The sequence below is a fragment of the Aquarana catesbeiana genome, linkage group LG02, assembly GCF_042186555.1.
Source record: "Aquarana catesbeiana isolate 2022-GZ linkage group LG02, ASM4218655v1, whole genome shotgun sequence".
NCBI lineage: Eukaryota > Metazoa > Chordata > Amphibia > Anura > Ranidae > Aquarana > Aquarana catesbeiana.
Window position 1 is genome coordinate 425,169,484 of NC_133325.1, and position 17,533 is coordinate 425,187,016.

Here is a 17,533-nt window from a genome sequence, read left to right on the forward strand (position 1 = left end):
GATGATCATTAGCCCCTGCTTAGTGTAATTGGTTAATCATACATTTGACTCTAATCCTACAAAATCCCTGACTTTTTGAGAGTGTAGTCACACCAAATATTGATTTGATTTAGATTTTTCTTCTGTTCGCTCACTTTGCATTTTGTAAATTTATTAAGATAAACAATTAAAATATATATTTTTAAAAGCATTCTTACTTTACAGCATTTCTTTACATGTGCCTAAAACTTTTGCACAGTCCTGTACGTTCTCTTAAAGCGGTTGTATACCCAAATTTTTTACTTTTACCTACAGGTAAGCCTATAATAAGGCTTACCTGTAGGTAAAATGAATATCTCCTAAACCTGTACGGTTTAGGAGATATTTCCTTTGCATGCAACCGCTAAAGTCAGCGGCACATGCGCTGTGAATGCCCGGCTGAAGGTCCGGCAGACGCTGACGGAACTTGCCAGGAAGAAAACTCCCACACGCACGCGCGGGAGTGACGTCATCGCGGCTATGGCCACTCACAGCGCCGGAACCGCGAACCCGGAAGACACGCCGAGGGCAAAATGTCAGCTTCCTCGGCGTGGACCAGGTGAGATACCGACACCTCGTTCTAAGGTAAGTATTTCATAATGAGCTAGTATGCGCTGCATACTAGCTCATTATGCCCTAGCCGTACAGGTTTTTTTTTTGTAATTTTTTTTTTGTTCCGGTGGGTAAACAACCGCTTTAACCACTTCCCAACCGTGCTATAGCTGAATGACAGCTACAGCATGGTCATCCAGTTCTGGGAGGGGGCGTCTTTTGACATCCTCCCAGAACAGCGCCCACCTGCTGCGACACGCTCTGTGATTGCTGTGTCCTTCAGACACAGCTCATCACAGATCGGGGTAAAGAGCCAAACACAGTGGCTCTTTACCACATGATCAGCTATGCCCAATCACAGCTGATCACAATATAAACACACTTGCTGGTTAGCCGGTAACCGGCTAGTGTGAAAGGGGACATCTTCATTGATAATCAGGGCATTAATCATCAGTGTCCTGAATATCAGTGCAGTGCCCATCAGTGCTGTCAATCAGTGCCCATCAATGCAGGGCTGGTGCAAGGATTTTGGGCACCCTAGGCAAAACCTCATTTTGCGCCCCCCCCCCCCCCCCCGACTCCACCCTGACTTCACCCCCTTTGCCCTGCCCACGTATACCCCACCTTTTTGATGAAGTGCCTATCAAATGCAGCCTCACCAGCGCCCATCAAATGCAGCCTCACCAGCGCCCATCAATGAATGTTTGCTTGCTTCCATTCGTTCAGGAGTTGGGATACAGACACAGTCCTCCGCCACCACTGCGACTCTGACACTATGTGCGAACGGAGTGGCGGCTGCCTGCTAATGCTGAGGCTTAGTTGCTTGCTGCAGAGAAAAGAGAGTAGGAACACCAGTGGCCAGGCGCCCTAGGCGGCTGCTTAGTTTGCCTAGTGGTAGAACTGGCCCTGCATCAATGCTGCCAATCAGTGCTATTAGTGTCCATCAGTGCTGCCTATCAGTGTCGACTCATCAGTGCCCATCAGTGCTGCCTATTAGTGCCCATCAGTGCTGCCTATCCGTTTAGCCTCATCAGTGCTGCCAATTAGAGCTCATCAGTGCAGTCTCATCAGCGCACATCAGTGAAGGAGAAAAATGACCTGTTTGCAAAATTTTATAACAGAAATTAAGAAAAATGTTTTTTTCTTTTCGAAATAGTCAGTCTTTTTTCGTTTGTTTAGCAAAAAATAAAAAAATCCAGTGGTGAATAAATACAACCAAAAGAAAGCTCTATTTGTGTAAACAAAATGTTAAATAGGTCATATGGGTACATTGTAGCATGACCACGCAATTGTCATTCAAAGTGTGATAGCGTTGAAATCTGAAAATTGGCCTGGGCAGGAAGGGGGTAAAAGTGCCCAGTAGGCAAGTGGTTAAACTATAACTAAAAGCAAAACTTTTCTTTTTTTAGTTTTGGATAGAGTGTTGCCTGTCTCCCGTTAGGGGGATTCCCCCTTTATATTTGTCCCATTTACCATTATCACTGAAAGTGAAAGAAAATCACAAATTTTAGGTTGTCCTCAGGCCCGCTTTTTCGTCCGCTAGCGGCGTGCTTTTAACTGCAGCGGCGCTTTGCCGGCAGTTCGGTGGCATTCCCCATTGATTTCAATGGGCAGGGGCACTTTAGGAGCGGTGTATTCACCACTGCAAAGAAGCTGCTTGCAGGACTTTTTTTGACGTCCTGCCAACGCAGCGCCCCAGTGTGAAAGCACTCGGGCTTTCACACTGGGATTGCAGCTGAAGCTTTTTTCAGGCGCTTTATAGGCACTATTCTAAAGTGCCTGAAAAATGCCTCCAGTGTGAAAGAGGTCTTAGTGATATCAGTAAACAGAACAAATAGTGAGGGTGATCTTTTAATGGGAACACTAGTTCTGGTAGGTTAACTGGGGATTCCCAGACTTTGCAGGGATTTCCTCTCACTTCCGGTTTTGGCCATGGGACAGGAAGTGAAAGGAAAACTCCCCAATGAGACCATAAAAATCTGACAAGGGGTTACTCTTACTGCCTTACTCTATCCAAAATGAGAAAAAAAAAAGTTTTGCCTATAGCTCTTCTTTAATGGGAGCTATTATGTCACACACAGATATTATTCTTATAACCAGTAAAGTTTAACATAAAAGAAAGTCAGCTTTCCTATGTATATATGTGACAGAACCTATACAGCACATTTACTTTACATATATCCCCAGTTCAGCTTTAAAATGTAAATTGTGAACAGCTGCCAGTTATTAACATTATCGCTCTTCATCCAATGAGCAAAATTCCATAGCAATCCTAATAGCCCCCAAGCAGAAAGAGCTCACCACCAAAGCTATCACACATAAACGTACACAGACACACCTCCTCCACAGTCCGCTGGAAATAGAGCGACGGTGAAATTCCCACGCATGCGCAGAATGTGATCACGGCTAGAGCCTGCGCATGCTCGACTCTCAACGGCGGCTGCTTGTTACTGCGCAAGTGCGAGGCTGTGGGTTCGCGTTACTGGGGAGATTGTTGGGTAACAAACTAGAAGCAGGTGCGGAACCCAGGAAGAGGATGGCGAGCTACAAGGTAAAGAGAGTTACACCTAACATAGGCATGTATGTTCTGTTATACATTACATGATTGTGGGGCTTAGTTTTGGACAAGCATGGCAGAGGCTGCAGGAACATGTATGTTGTGTGTAGGACGAGTATTACACAGGCGTGCTGTGACACTGACATTGCAGTCAGCGGGTTTCTCTCAGGAGGCCTTCTAGTCCTAGTATTATTCTTGTCTACCACACACTTGTCCATAACACTGCTCCACATTATTACAAAGCTTGCATGTGGCTGAGGAGAGCACAGCAACAGGTCCTCTTTACACCCCTCCAGTGACCAGAAGTGAAGGCAATAGTCCTCCTAGGTATAGGAGAGACTCGCTCCTGGCTCCCTGGACTAACCATGAGAGAGGAGGGAGAGTCACTGACCCTGTGTAAGCTCTGACTGGAGGGAGCTGTGTAAGCTCTGACTGGAGGGAGCTGTGTAAGCTCAGACTGGAGGGAGCTGTGTAAGCTCAGACTGGAGGGAGCTGTGTAAGCTCAGACTGGAGGGAGCTGTGTAAGCTCAGACTGGAGGGAGCTGTGTAAGCTCAGACTGGAGGGAGCTGTGTAAGCTCAGACTGGAGGGAGCTGTGTAAGCTCAGACTGGAGGGAGCTGTGTAAGCTCTGACTGGAGGGAGCTTATACAAGCTGGCCAATCAACTAAACTTCCTGCACCATTACAAAGGTGAAGGAAGCTGGCGCAAGCGCCACAATTACAAAGCTGGTAGACCTGTTGGTTACACACCTCATTAGGTATGGCAATTTTTATATTGTTACGTTGGACCAATTTAGGTATGTGACAGACCTGTGGGATCCCTCTGTAAGCTGGAAATCACTGTGGTAGGCACAGTTTCCATGGCAAGCGTCTGCCCTGCTGCTTGCAGGAGGTCGCTAGCTGGGCATGGGTGTCATTTGGAGAACACTTTCTTAAAAACATAACATGGTCTTCCAATCAGAGAACTATTTTAATTTCGTGGAGAAAATGCAAAGTTCTCTCCGACTTGGCCCCGTGCTGAATGAGTGACCTCCTGTGTTCGCAATGCAGCAGGGCAGCTGCTCAGTACAGGGCCCAGAAGCTAGTTAGTACAGTGATTTCCAGCTTACAGGAGCTTACAGGGGGATCCTACAGGTATGTCAGACATACTTCTGTGGGTCCAAGCTGTTTCACGGCTTTATTTCGAATTTCTTCATAGCAAGAGACCTCACTAAGCTGATGTTTTACCACCTCCTTGTGGTAATCTTACATTAGTAAAATTGTTAGACCCCCATTCACACCGAAGCGCTGCAAAAATTGTCGATAAAACGCTGGCCGTTTTTGAGGCACTAGCAAAAAAAAAGCCTTTTGCAGCGCTTTGGAAACACTGCCCATTCATTTCAATGGGTGGGGCTGTTTTTGAGGCGCTTTATAAAGCGCTCCAAACATGCACCATAGATGCTGCTTGCAGGACTTTTTTTTACCGCCCTGCAAGCGCATCGCCCCAGTGCGAAAGCGTCCATTAAGAATGAGCTATGGCGTGTTTGCACACCTTACGTGCAGAGCCCGCCAGGAAGTCGGCACAGCGCTGCGCTAATCACAGGCAGTGAGTTGTCCCGATGCACAGCTGCAGTGATCAGGAAATTTCTCACTGCCTGTGATTAGCGCAGCACAGTGCGACTTCCTGCCCGGCTCTGCACGTGGGGTGTGCGAGCACGCCAGAGCTCATCCATTGAAATGAACGGGAGGCAGTTTTCGGGCACTATTTTTAGCGCAAAAGCACCTAAAAACCACCTCCAGTGTGAAAGGGGTCTAACCCTCTCTTGTCACTGGGACTAAGGCCCCATTTTCATTTGCAATTAGGCTGACTGCTCCTGCAGCTATTTGAGGCCAATTGCATGTTATCACTCATGCGACGTTTATCTGTGAATGATCGGCCATAGACGCAGATAGTATGCTGATGCTACTTAGGCCAGCCATACACAGTTCAAATTTTGGCCAGCTCAGCAGGAAATGGCCAAGATTCGAAAAGTATGCACGCAGGCTGAATGTACCAAGTTGATTGATCGATCAGCTTGGGTACAACCAGCCTGTCGGATTCTCTTGCGATTATCGCTAGCAGTTGCTATAACCACTAGCGATAATCACTGTCTTTTCCCGGCAGGGACGCCTTCCCCTGCCCTCCCCGGTGAGAAGAAGGCAACTGCTGATTTCCCAATTAGCACTGTCTGTGTTGATGGGAATATCGTGCAAATTTCTTTCCAGAAGCCATAGGTTGCGGGAAAGAAATTTGCAACGTATATGGCCTGCCTTACGGTTTATACAGTGCTGACAACAACCACATGTATTTAATAAAGCCAACTTGGCCCAAACAAACTTGGCAAGCGCAGCTGAAATTAGGTTTAAGGCCCCATTCACACCTGCTTGTAGCTCTAAAACTTTTAACAAACCAAATCCTATTAATTTCGATGGCCCCTGTTCACATGTGAGCGTTCTGTTGCCTGAAGCTCAAAAAAGTACATAAGCTACTTTTTGGCAGATTACAAGAGTTTTGGGCCCCATAGACTTCAAAAGAAACACCTGACTTGAGCATTTCACAAGCTTTTTTTTCTGCTCAAATAGCAACTCTCCACCCCTACTTTCCTCTTCCTCTCCTCCCTCTAGTATTTTTTATTGGCTAAACAAAAATTCCTGAAGCTGTAAAATGCTTTTAATATGCTTCTAAAACACTTCGAAAAAAGCTTAAAATGATTGTAAGGGTCGGTTCACACATGGGCAACACGACTTTAGCGCGACTTTGCACGGCGGCTTCGACGCGACCTCGACGCGACTTCGACGCAACTCCGACGCGACTTCGGCAAATTACGAGGCGACTTGAAGTCGCCTCCATGACAGGCGACTTCGCCTGTGGCCAATCAGCTCTCTGGGAGGGAGGGGGGGAGGGAGGGGTTTTCCCTGCAAAGTCGCTTGACTTTACAGAGAGATCCGACTTGGAGGCGACTTCCATTGATTTCTATGGTACAGGTCGCCTACCAAGTCGGATCAAAGTAATACAGGGAGTACGCTCTGAAGTCGGAGCGACTTCAGTAGTGTCTATTAAGACACTAGCGTTAACTCCCATCAAAACTATTTCTGGGGCGACTTGGGGCGACTTGAGGGCGTACAAGTCGGATCCCAAGTCGCCCCAGTGTGAACCGAGCCTAAGGGTTTGTTGTTTTTTTTTTTGTTTTTTGTTTTTTTTATAACAAACATATCATACTTGCCTCCACTGTGCAGCTTGTTTTGCAGAGTGGCACCGAATCTGCTCTTCTGGGGTCCCCCGGCGGTTCTCGTGGCTCCCCACATCAGATAACCCCCTCGGAGAAGCGCTTCCCCGAGGGGGTTACCTTGCGGGCGCGCTCCCGAGTCCAGCATTTGCATCCATAGTTACCAATGCCGGAACCTGGCCCTGGCACCCGCATCATTGGATTTGATTGACAACAGCCATCAATCTAGCCAATCAGGACACGAGACACTGGCTAGAGCTGGTGTGCTCGTCCCTGGCGCAAGAAAAAGAGGGTTCAGGTAAGTAAAACAGGGGGAACTGGGGGGCTGCTGCACTGCAAGAGGTTTTTCACCTCAATGCATAGAATGCATTGAGGTGAAAAACCACAAAGGTTTTCAACCCCTTTTACCACTTAACAACCGGCCCATAGCTGAATGACGGCTGCAGGACGGTTGCTTAACTCTGGGAGGGCGTACTATGACGTCCTCCCAGAATTCCCCTCTCGCCCGCCCCCTGGGGCGCCCATCCGAACACATCCGTGACCGGACCCGGCGCATCACGGATCCCGGTAAATGGCCGCTGATCGCGGCCGTTTACCAATGGGGTGTCATTTTTGGTATGTACATGTTATGTGGTAGAAATATTGTATAAATGGACAACTTTGTGTTAAAAAAAAAAAGCGTTTTAACCACTTCCCGCCTGCCGGCCCTCATACAACGTCCTTGACTTTGTGCAGGGATATCTGAATGATGCCTGCAGCTACAGGCATCATTCAGATATCAGCTTTCTCAGCCGGCGATTCCCTACACCATAAGAACGATCATAGCGGCTGTTCCACTGCTTGATCGTTCTTACGGGAGGCGAGAGGGGATGTGTCCCCCCCCCGTGCTTCTACCGACTCACCGCTACGATCGAAGCCAGGATCGTTTTTTTTTTTTTTTTTTAAATTTCAGGCTTCCCAGCCTAGAGGTGAGATGTGGGGTCTTATTGACCCCATATCTCACTGTAAAGAGGACTTGTCATGCCATATTCCTATTACAAGGATGTTTACATTCCTTGTAATAGGAATAAAAGTTGTCAAAATTTTTTTTTTTTGGAGAAAAGCATCAAACTAAAATAAATAAAGTAAAATGAACAATAAAAAAAAAAAAAAATAATAATTTTTAAAGCGCCCCTGTCCCTGTGTGCTCGCATGCAGAAGCGAACGCATACGTAAGACCCGCCCACATATGAAAACGGTGTTCAAACCACACATGTGAGTTTGGCCCTAGACCTCCTCTGTAACTCAAAACATGTAACCAGTAAAAAATTTTAAAGCGTCGCCTATGGGGATTTTTGAGTAGCAAAGTTTGGCGCCATTCCACAAGCGCGTGCAATTTTGAAAGGTGACATGTTGGGTATCTATTTACTCGGCGTAACTTCATCTTTCACATTATGCAAAAACATTGGGCTAACTTTACTGTTTTGGTTTTTGTAAAGCACAAAACAGTTTTTTTTCCAAAAAAAAGCGTTAAAAAAATTGCTGCGCAAATACCGTGCGAGATAAAAAGTTGCAATGACCGCCATTGTATTCTCTAGGGTCTTTGCTAAAAAAAACATATATAATGTTTTTGGGATCTATGTAATTTTCGAGCTAATAAATGATGATTTTTACATGTAGGAGAGAAATGTCAGAATTGGCCTGGGCACTCCAGAATGCCTGAAGGTGCTCCCCTGCATGTTGGGCCTCTGTATGTGGCCACGCTGTGTAAAAGTCTCACACATGTGGTATCGCCGTACTCGGGAGTAATAGTAGAATGTGTTTTGGGGTGTAATTTGTGGTATGCATATGCTGTGTGTGAGAAATAACCTGCTAATATGACAATTTTGTGGGAAAAAAAAAGGAAAAAAAAACCTTGATTTTGCAAAGAATTGTGGGGAAAAATGACAACTTCAAAAAACTCACCATGCATCTTTCTAAATACCTTGGAATGTCTTCTTTCCAAAAAGGGGTCATTTGGGGGGTATTTGTACTTTTCTGGCATGTTAGGGTCTCAAGAAATGAGATAGGCCGTCAGTACTTCAGGTGTGATCAATTTTTAGATATTCGCACCATAGCTTTTGGACTCTATAACTTTCACAAAGACCAAATAATATCCACCGATTTGGGTTATTTTTACCAAAGATATGTAGCGGTATAAATTTTGGCCAAAATATATGAAGAAAAATTACTAATTTGCAAAATATTATAACAGAAATGAAGAAAAATGTATTTTTTTACAGATTTTTCGGTCTTTTTTCTTTTATAGCGCAAAAAATAAAGAACCCAGCGGTGATTAAATACCAACAAAAGAAAGCTCTATTTGTGTGAAAAAAAGGACAAAAATTTCATATAGATACAGTGTTGCATGACTGAGTAATTGTCATTCAAAATGTGAGAGCACCAAAAGCTGAAAATTGGTCTGGTTAGGAAGGGGGTTTAAGTGCCCAGTTGTCAAGTGGTTAAAAAAACGCCCTAAAAACGCCAGTAAATCAATATGCTTAGGTGTGAATGGAGCCTTAGAGCAGTGGTCATCAACCCTGTCCTCAGGGCCCACTAACAGGCCTGGTTTTATGTATTACCTTGGGGAGATGCAGCCTAGAATACTGTCACCAGGAGTTAAGTGTCCCCATTGGAAGAAAAATAATGCTTTCGAAGCGATCGTACGATAATCGGATCATTAGTACAGAGCTTTCAAGAGCCAGTCATGACAGTTCAGCCGATATTATCCAATCGGACACACAGGAAATTTTTCTCGATACAATGGCAGATCGTATGATTTTCGTTTAATCAGTACAGTTGTTGTTTGATAATGCAATACAAATACATTACATCACTTCCGAATTTTTATTCTGTTGTACAAGAATTTTCGTGACTTTAGTAAACTCTTCATGTTTGATATGCGACTAGCATGCAAAAAAAAAAAAGAGGATCATTCGTCTGATCTCATCGTGTGTACCAGGTATAAGGCTACATTCAGACCTGTTAATAGGGCTGGTGTGAATAGTAACGGCCAGAATCGGATTCCTGCTGCGGCTCTCAGCGGCCAGGTGCCATGGCCCCATTCACTATAATGACAGATTGTCTGGGGCTGCAGCTGTTTGCGGCTCTCTGCACAGCCAGCCATTACCTGCGATGATCGCTGCACACAGTGCAGGGGGCCACGAATAACTACTGCCACTGGCAACTTGTCATTCTAGTGATCAGGGCCAGGGGCCGCAGCAGGAATCTGATTCCTGATGCTACTATTTGAAGTGTGAATGTAGTCTAAAGCCTCGTACACACAATCGGATTGTTGGCCAACAAAACCATGGACTTTTGTCCGAAAGGCATTGGCCCAAACTTGTCTTGCATACAAATGGCAAGGAATTGTCGGCCAACAAATACGAACGTAGTAACGTGCTACGTTGTTTTTCAGCTCTTTAGCACCACCCTTTGGGGTCCTTCTGCTAATTTCGTGTTGTTAGAAGTTTGGTGAGTATTGATTTGCGCTTTTCATTTAATTTCTGACTGGCCGTTCATCAACCAGCCATGTTGCGGAATCGGAGGAGATAACGTGTTATTTATTATTGGCCTTGGAGTTATTGCTTTGACATTATTTTTTTTGTATGAATAATGATTTGATTTGGTATATTTTTGGATGCATAGAATGCACTTTTTGGTTAAGTTTTATTGGCAGATAGCACATGTCTAATTTTCTTTGTTTTCTTTTTTTAATGCACAATAAAAAAAATTGTGGAGAATAATACTTTAGTTATGTGTTTTACTTCAAATGACAGTTTGGGAGTAGCAGTTACATTTAAAAAAAAAAATACAATGTAAAATTGACAAGGGACACCAACACAGTTGTATCTTTGATCTTATAAACTAGGGGATAATGGTGTTGTGGTAACTTGCCCAAAAAAAAAAAAAAACCTAAAAAAACATATTATTCTTGATATCACTAAAAAAAAAGCTTTTGAAAATTTGTTTGCAATAACTCCATCAGTATCACCAGCGAAGCAGCTTCATTATTATCCCATTAAAGAAGAAGAGAATTGTGCGCTGCATTTGAGATTTTATAATTTGCCACGTCATGAATGTTCTCCATTACGAGCGCTAGTTTACAAGACCGACCGCTTCCAGCTCGTCCTTGCTTCCGAGCAGGCATGTTTTTACTTTGGACTTTTGTCTGACGAACTTGTGTACACGCGCTCGGAAAATCCAACCACAGACATTTTGTCCGGGAAAATTTTAAAACCTGTGATCCAACATTTGTCCGCGGAAAATCCGACGACAGTTGTCCGATGGAGCATTCACACGGTTGGATTTTCCGCCAACAGCCTGTCATAGAACATTTCCCTTCGGAAAATCCAATTGTGTGTACAAGGCTTAAGGCTTCATGCACATTAGAAAGCTAAAAACTGCTGTAACCCCTTCCCGACTAGCCACCGCAGTTCGCAGTTATACTGTGGCAGGTTGGCTCCCCGTTGCTGTACGTCTGCTCTTTAAGACGCTGTAGCAGGCGTGCGTGCACCCGATGATTGCCGGGCGCGATGACCGCCGGGCACCCGCGCTCGCTCATGACACAGCGAGAACCGGGATCTGTGTTTGTAAACGCACAAACCCCAGTTCTGTGAGGGGAGAGAGATCGTGTGTTCTTACTAAGTAGGAACAACGATCTCTCTCCTCTAGTCAGCCACACTCCCCACAGTTAGAAACACGCATAGGGAACCCAGTTAACCCCTTGATCGCCCCCTAGTGTTAACCCCTTATCTGTCAGTGACATTTATACAGTAATCGGTGGCTATTTTTAGCTATGATTGCTGTATATAAGTCACTGGTCCCAAAAAAGTGTCAAAAGTGTCTAATGTGTCTGTCGCAATCCCGATTTTAAAAATCGCAGATAACCGCCATTGCTAGTAAAAAAAAAAAATAAAAAAAAACGGAATAATAAAAATGCCATAAATAAATCTATCCCCTATTTTGTAGATGGTATAACTTTTGTGCAAACCAATCAACATACGCTTGATGCGATATTTTTGGTAAAAAAAAAAAATGTAGAATACATATTGGCCTAAACTGATGAAGAAATTCATTTTTTTTTACTTATAGCAAAGTACAAAATATTGTTTTGTTTTTTTTTTTTTTTTTTTTGTTTATAGCGCAATAAATAACCGCAGAGGTGATCAAATACCACCAAAAAAAAGCTCTATTTGTGGGGAAAAAGGACATAAATTTTGTTTGGGTACCACATCACACGACCGCGCAATTGTCAGTTAAGGCAACGCAGTACCATATCGCAAAAAAATGGCCTGGTCAGGAAGGGGGCAAATCCTTCTGGGGCTGAAGTGGTTAAAAACGCTGGACAAAAAACACTAATGTTATAGAATTAATGTAAAAACCATTTACAGGGCCCTCTTCCTTTTTTTTTTTTTTTTTTTTTTTTTTTTTTTTTTATTCATTGAAGTGTATTTTTTTTCCCCAAAAAAATTGTTTGAACGACTGCTGCGCAAATACAGTGTGACAAATATTGCAACAACTGCCATTTTATTCCCAAATGATACTTTGTTTAGAGTTATCTCCCAACGCTGGCAATGTTGATAAACATTTGACGACTTTTGTTTTTTTTTTTTTGTCAGCTGTGAATGAGCAGAGAACGGCTCTACACTATATGAATCGTGAAAATGCTGGCTTGGTATCGTGAGGGGGTTGAATCGAGATCACAATTTTTTTTTTTTTAACAATTAATCCTGCAGCTCTAGTAGGGGATCTTATCAGAATCGGGAAACCCCCTTTAACAAGGGGACCCCCAGATCCCGCCTCCCCCCCCATGTGAATGAGTATGGGGTACTGTTGTACTCTCGGTGGAGGTGATGTCACCGATCCAGGATGCCCCCTGTCAATGACATCACAAGGAGGCAGGGCCACCCGCTGATTGGGTTGCCCCGCCCCTTAGTTATTTACAAGCTATCAAATGGCCACAGCCTGCGTTGGGTGCTGACCTCGCCCCCTTTTTTGGGGGGGTTGGCGCTGGCGGGAGGCAAGGGGCTTGTTAACCACTTCCCGCCCACCCACTGTCAAATGAACGCGGTGCGGCCCTCGTTCTGGGACGGGGCCCCAGAATGGCCGTTTTAGCAGTGGCGCCCAGAGCGGCGATCGCGCCATGTTGCTAGGACACGGTGTGACCCTGATCTCTGTAAAGAGCCACGGCTCTTTAACCATGTGATCGCTGTGTCCAATGACAGTCGGTCACGTGTAAACACGAAGATGCCAGTAATCGCTCCTTGCCTCACGCTGACAGTGTGTGGTGAGAAGAGCAATCGGTGCCACCAATCAGTGCCCATTAGTGATGCCAGTCAGTGCTGGCCATCAGTACCACATATCAGTGCGGCATATTAGTGCCACCTCATCAGTGCCCATAAGGGCCGCCTCATCAGCGCACATCATTAAAGGTAGAAAAATAACTTATTTATAAAAATGTACTGACAAGCTAAGAAACTTTTTTTTCTCTAGTCATCTTCCAGGATGGCATAACCTGAGAGATGACTGGTCCACCTGACAGGAAACACAATCAACATACAAGGTTAAAAGGCCCCTCCCTTCCCCCTGCACCTCAGTTCTTGATTGTGTTTACCGGCAGCGAAACGTTTGTTGTTTTTTCTCAGACCTGAAGCTAGGAGCAGATGGTTCCCCCCCCCCCCCCCCTTGAGGCTGGACGCCAAAGCCGGGGAGGGTGGCGGGTCCAGCCATGGCCCTGTCCTTCTCAGGGGGTCTCCCCAATGGCCGGGGGAGAGAGTCTTCCCCGGCAAGGAGCCTCCCGGGTACAGAGGGGTAGCCCGGAACTCCTGTGAGCACATACCTCATGCTTTTTCCTTCCACCCAGTCAGGTACGGAGGTGATGAAGGAACTGGAGCTCAGGCTGGTGTCTAGGCCACAGAGGGGGTAGAGGACGCCAGCCAGGTCGGTACCTTGGTGCCTTGTAGGGCTGGTGGAGGTCCTGGACTTCATAGGGAATGCTGAAGCTCCTGTGTATGGAGCAGGCTTCCCAGGGTGGAGTAAGATGGCGGCATTTCCGGTTCCGGGCGCTGTAACTTCCGATTTCCGGTCTATGCCAAAATGGCGGATTCGGACACTAGAGGCCAAAATCCTCCCTCAGACAGTGGCTCTCCAACAAAATGGCGCCGATCATCGGTGTATAGGAGAAGACACTCAGCGCTCCAGGGAAAAGCAGGAGGCCTCACGATACTCCTCTCTTGAGGTCGGAAAACCTCACAAAGCAGCAGATATGGATGGAGAGGAGGTAACAGCTGCAACTTTAGCCCAGGAAGAGGCCAGTGGTGGTGAGTCCTCTTCCGTTTTTTGTGGTGAAGTAAGAGGGGTCTTACCTACACCATAGGGGGGGAGTGAGAGAGGGAGAGAGAGACACAGACAAAAAGTCTTAGGAAACTGGTTAAAGTTTGGACTTTGTCTTTTTTCTTCTAAAAAATCTGACTTGTCTTTTGAGGATTCAGGGAACCTAAAAGACCAAATGGACAGAAGGGCGGAGGCGCTTTTGCGCAGAGCATGGGATTCCAATGCGGCTGCCATGGCTCCTGCTTTGGCATCAGCATGCGTGGCAAGAAACGTGGACGCATGGTTAGGCAGACTTTCTAACCATGTTTCTAAAGGCAGTGATTCCAAAGAAATCACAGACTCGTTAGAAATAATAGGTAAGGCTGTGGCATATTTGGCAGATGCGGCTGTGGAGTCTGTCAGGAACACAGCCAAATCTGCGGCCCTCCTTAACTCCGCAAGAAGGGCAGTCTGGGTCAAATCATGGGAAGGGGACCATATGTCTAGATCAAGGCTATGTGGTTTGCCCTTTGAAGGTTCACAACTCTTTGGACCTGGCCTGGATCAGGTGCTGTCAAGGTCAGCAGAAAAGGGGAAAAAAGTTCCCGGTCAAAGCTAAAGGAGCAAGGGGCAGGAAGTTTTTTCGTCCCTCCGTTAACCAGGGTCAATTTAAAGGAAAAAAGGATGCGAATAGGAGGTGGGGAAAGGGAAAGAGCGCACAAAAAGGTAGTCTGCTCTTTTCTGGACCTAAAGATGCCACCAAGCAGTCTAAGTGACGCCAGCATCAGGGTAGGGGGGAGATTATCCCACTTTGTCCCTCAGTGGAAGAGAATCTCCGAAAGCCCCTATATCTTGCAGATTGTAACAGAGGAATATCGGTTGGGGCTTCTCTCCCCTCCCCCTCAAAACTTTTTTCTGACATGTCTCCCCAAGGAAACTTCAAAAGCTGCAGGGCTGTTGGACAGCTTGCAGGGATTGGTGTTCCAGGAGGTGATCATCCCCGTTCCACCGGAAGAGCTTTACCAAGGGTTTTACTCCCATGTATTTGTTGTTCAAAAACCGTCAGGGAAATTTCGCCTGATATTAAATCTCAGGAAGTTGAACAGGTTTTTGCGACAAAAGAGCTTCCGGATGGAGAGTATATACACGGTGCGCAGGCATCTATTAAGGGGTGCGTTCTTAGCCACGATAGATCTAAGGGATGCTTACCTTCATATCCCGATCACCAGGGAACACCAGTCCCTGCTGAGATTCGCAGTCCTTACGAGCGAAGGGATTCAGCATTGGCAATTCCGAGCTCTTCCCTTTTGGATTAGCTGCAAGCCCAAGGATCTTCACAAAGGTCCTGGCGGAGGTTGTAGCTTACCTACACCTACAGGGGGTGTCCCTTATACCCTACCTAGATGACCTTTTGGTATACGGGCAATCCCTAGAGCAGGTGGAGATAGATGTAGGCAAAGTGATTTTCACTCTGGAGTCCTTGGGCTGGATAGTAAACAGAGAAAAATCTTCTCTGGCACCGTCCCAAAATAAAAGTGTTCCTGGGATATCTGGTGGATACAGAGGTTCAGAAACTGTTTCTTCCAGAGGAAAAATGATTAAAGGTGGTTACAGCAGTATCCTCTTTAAAAGAAACCAGGGAGTGCTCTCGCAGGCATATCATGAGGGTCCTAGGTCTGATGACCTTGTGTATTCCAGCGGTTCCTTGGGCTCAGCTCCACTCCAGGGAGCTGCAGTTCTTCCTTTTGTCCTCCTGGGACAAAAGGAGAGAGTCATTGGATGCAAGGGTGTCTATTCCAACAAGAGTAAGGACCTCCCTAGATTGGTGGCTGGATCAGGACAAGCTCAGGGTGGGCTTACCCTGGGACCAGTGGAATCCCACAAGAATCACTACCGATGCAAGCGCTTGGGGTTGGGGCGCTCACCTGGGGGACATCCAGGCACAGGGGGCCTGGACGCCTTCTCAGGCAGGGGCATCCTCCAACCACAGAGAACTCTTGGCGGTGGGCCAGGCGTTCGTATCCTTTGGAGACAGGATTCAGGGCTTAGAGATCCAAGTCCTGTCAGACAATGTGACAACGGTCTCTTACCTGAATCGTCAGGGGGGCACCAGATCCAGGAAACTACTGAGTCTAGTCCTGAACATCTTAAACCGGGCCGAAGAGAATCTTCAGTCCATATCGGCGGTTCACATAAGAGGAACCGCCAATGTGGTGGCAGACTTCTTAAGCCGGCAACCCATCCTTCAAGGGGAATGGGAGTTAAATCAGGAGGTCTTTCTCCAGATAAGTCAGATGTTCGGGACTCCGGATATAGATCTTTTTGCCCACAGAGGGAACAAAAAAGTGGATCGTTTTTTCTCTTTCAACAGAGAAGGGGGATCCCAGGGAGTGGACGCTCTGTCTCAGGACTGGGACTTCCATCTAGCATACGCTTTTCCCCCACTAGTCTTAATACCACAGGTCTTAAAAAATTGGCCCGCTCAGATTGCGGACTGATCCTTATAGCCCCATGGTGGCCAAAAAGGACCTGGTTTGCCACTCTGAAAAAGTGGTCAATTTCTTCTCCGCTCCGTCTTCCAATCAGACGAGATCTTCTCCTACAGGGGCCAGTCCTCCACCCCGACCCGGGATTCCTCAAACTGAGGGCATGGTTCTTGAGGAGGAGATCCTTAGGGGTAAGGGGTGCTCTGATAGGGTAATTGAGACCCTCTTGGGCAGCAGGAAGCTGGTCACCAGGAGAATCTACTCCAAGGTGTGGAATTGCTTCTCACAGTGGTGCCGTGATAAGGAGGTGTCTTACCCTTCAGTACCAGTGGTACTGGAATTTTTGCAAGCAGGGGTGGATCAGGGGATTTCCCCGAACACCTTGAGAGTACAGATAGCAGCGTTATCTGTATTTTTGGATCAGAGGCTCGCAGTAGAACCTCTGATTAAGAGATTTCTTCTGGCAAAGGAGAGGGTAACCCCTGTCAGAATGAATGTATTTCCTCCATGGAATTTATCTCTGGTTTTGGAGGCGCTGACGAAAGCGCCCTTCGAACCAGCGCAAGAGATTTCAGTTAAGTTTTTGACTCTTAAGCTCGGTTCACACAGGGGCAACACGATTTCAGCGCGACTTTGTACGGCGGCTTCAACGCGACTTCAGCGCGACTTAAGCAAATTACAACGCGACTTCAAGTCGCCTCCAGGACAGGCGACTTTGGCTGTGGCCAATCACAGGATAATCAGCTCTCTGGGAGGGAGGGGTTTGCCTGGGCAAACTAAATTTTTTCCCTGCAAAGTCGCTTGACTGTAGAGAGAGATCCGACTTGGAGGCGACTTCCATTGATTTCTATGGTACAGGTCGCCTACCAAGTCGGATCCAAGTAGTACAGGGAGTACGCTCTGAAGTCGGAGCGACTTCAGTAGTGTCTATTAAGACACTCCCATTCGCTGTAATGTGAATCTCTTTCTGGGGCGACTTGGGGCGACTTGAGGGCTTACAAGTCGGATCCCAAGTCGTCCTAGTGTGAACCGAGCCTTAAGTTAGCGTTTCTGTTGGCCATAACCACGGCCAGAAGGGTGAGCGACCTACAGGCCCTGTCAGTGAAGAAGCCTTTTCTGTTGATTCTGGAGGATAGAGTGGTTCTTAGACAGGACCCACTATATCTTCCCAAGGTCGCATCTAAGTTTAATAGATCTCAGGAGATCGCTTTACCCTCCTTCTGTGATAATCCTAAAAATGAGAAGGAGAGGAAATTTTAATTTATTAGATGTCAGGAAATGTTTATTGACATATCTAGATAGAGTAAAGGACTACAGAAAGTCGAATCATCTTTTAGTTTTATT

At 46.2% G+C, this 17,533-nt stretch overlaps 1 protein-coding gene across 1 annotated transcript in view; it reads left to right on the top strand.

Annotated features, from left to right (window-relative positions):
- The first annotated feature begins 2,953 nt into the window (after positions 1-2,953).
- MYCBP (MYC binding protein) overlaps positions 2,954-17,533 on the top strand; it is a 43,010-nt gene continuing 28,430 nt past the window's right edge. Inside the window, exon 1 of the mRNA XM_073615502.1 lies at positions 2,954-3,121. Within this exon, the coding sequence (XP_073471603.1) occupies positions 2,990-3,121 (132 nt within the window). The 5' untranslated portion in view covers positions 2,954-2,989. The remainder of the gene's footprint in view (positions 3,122-17,533) is intronic.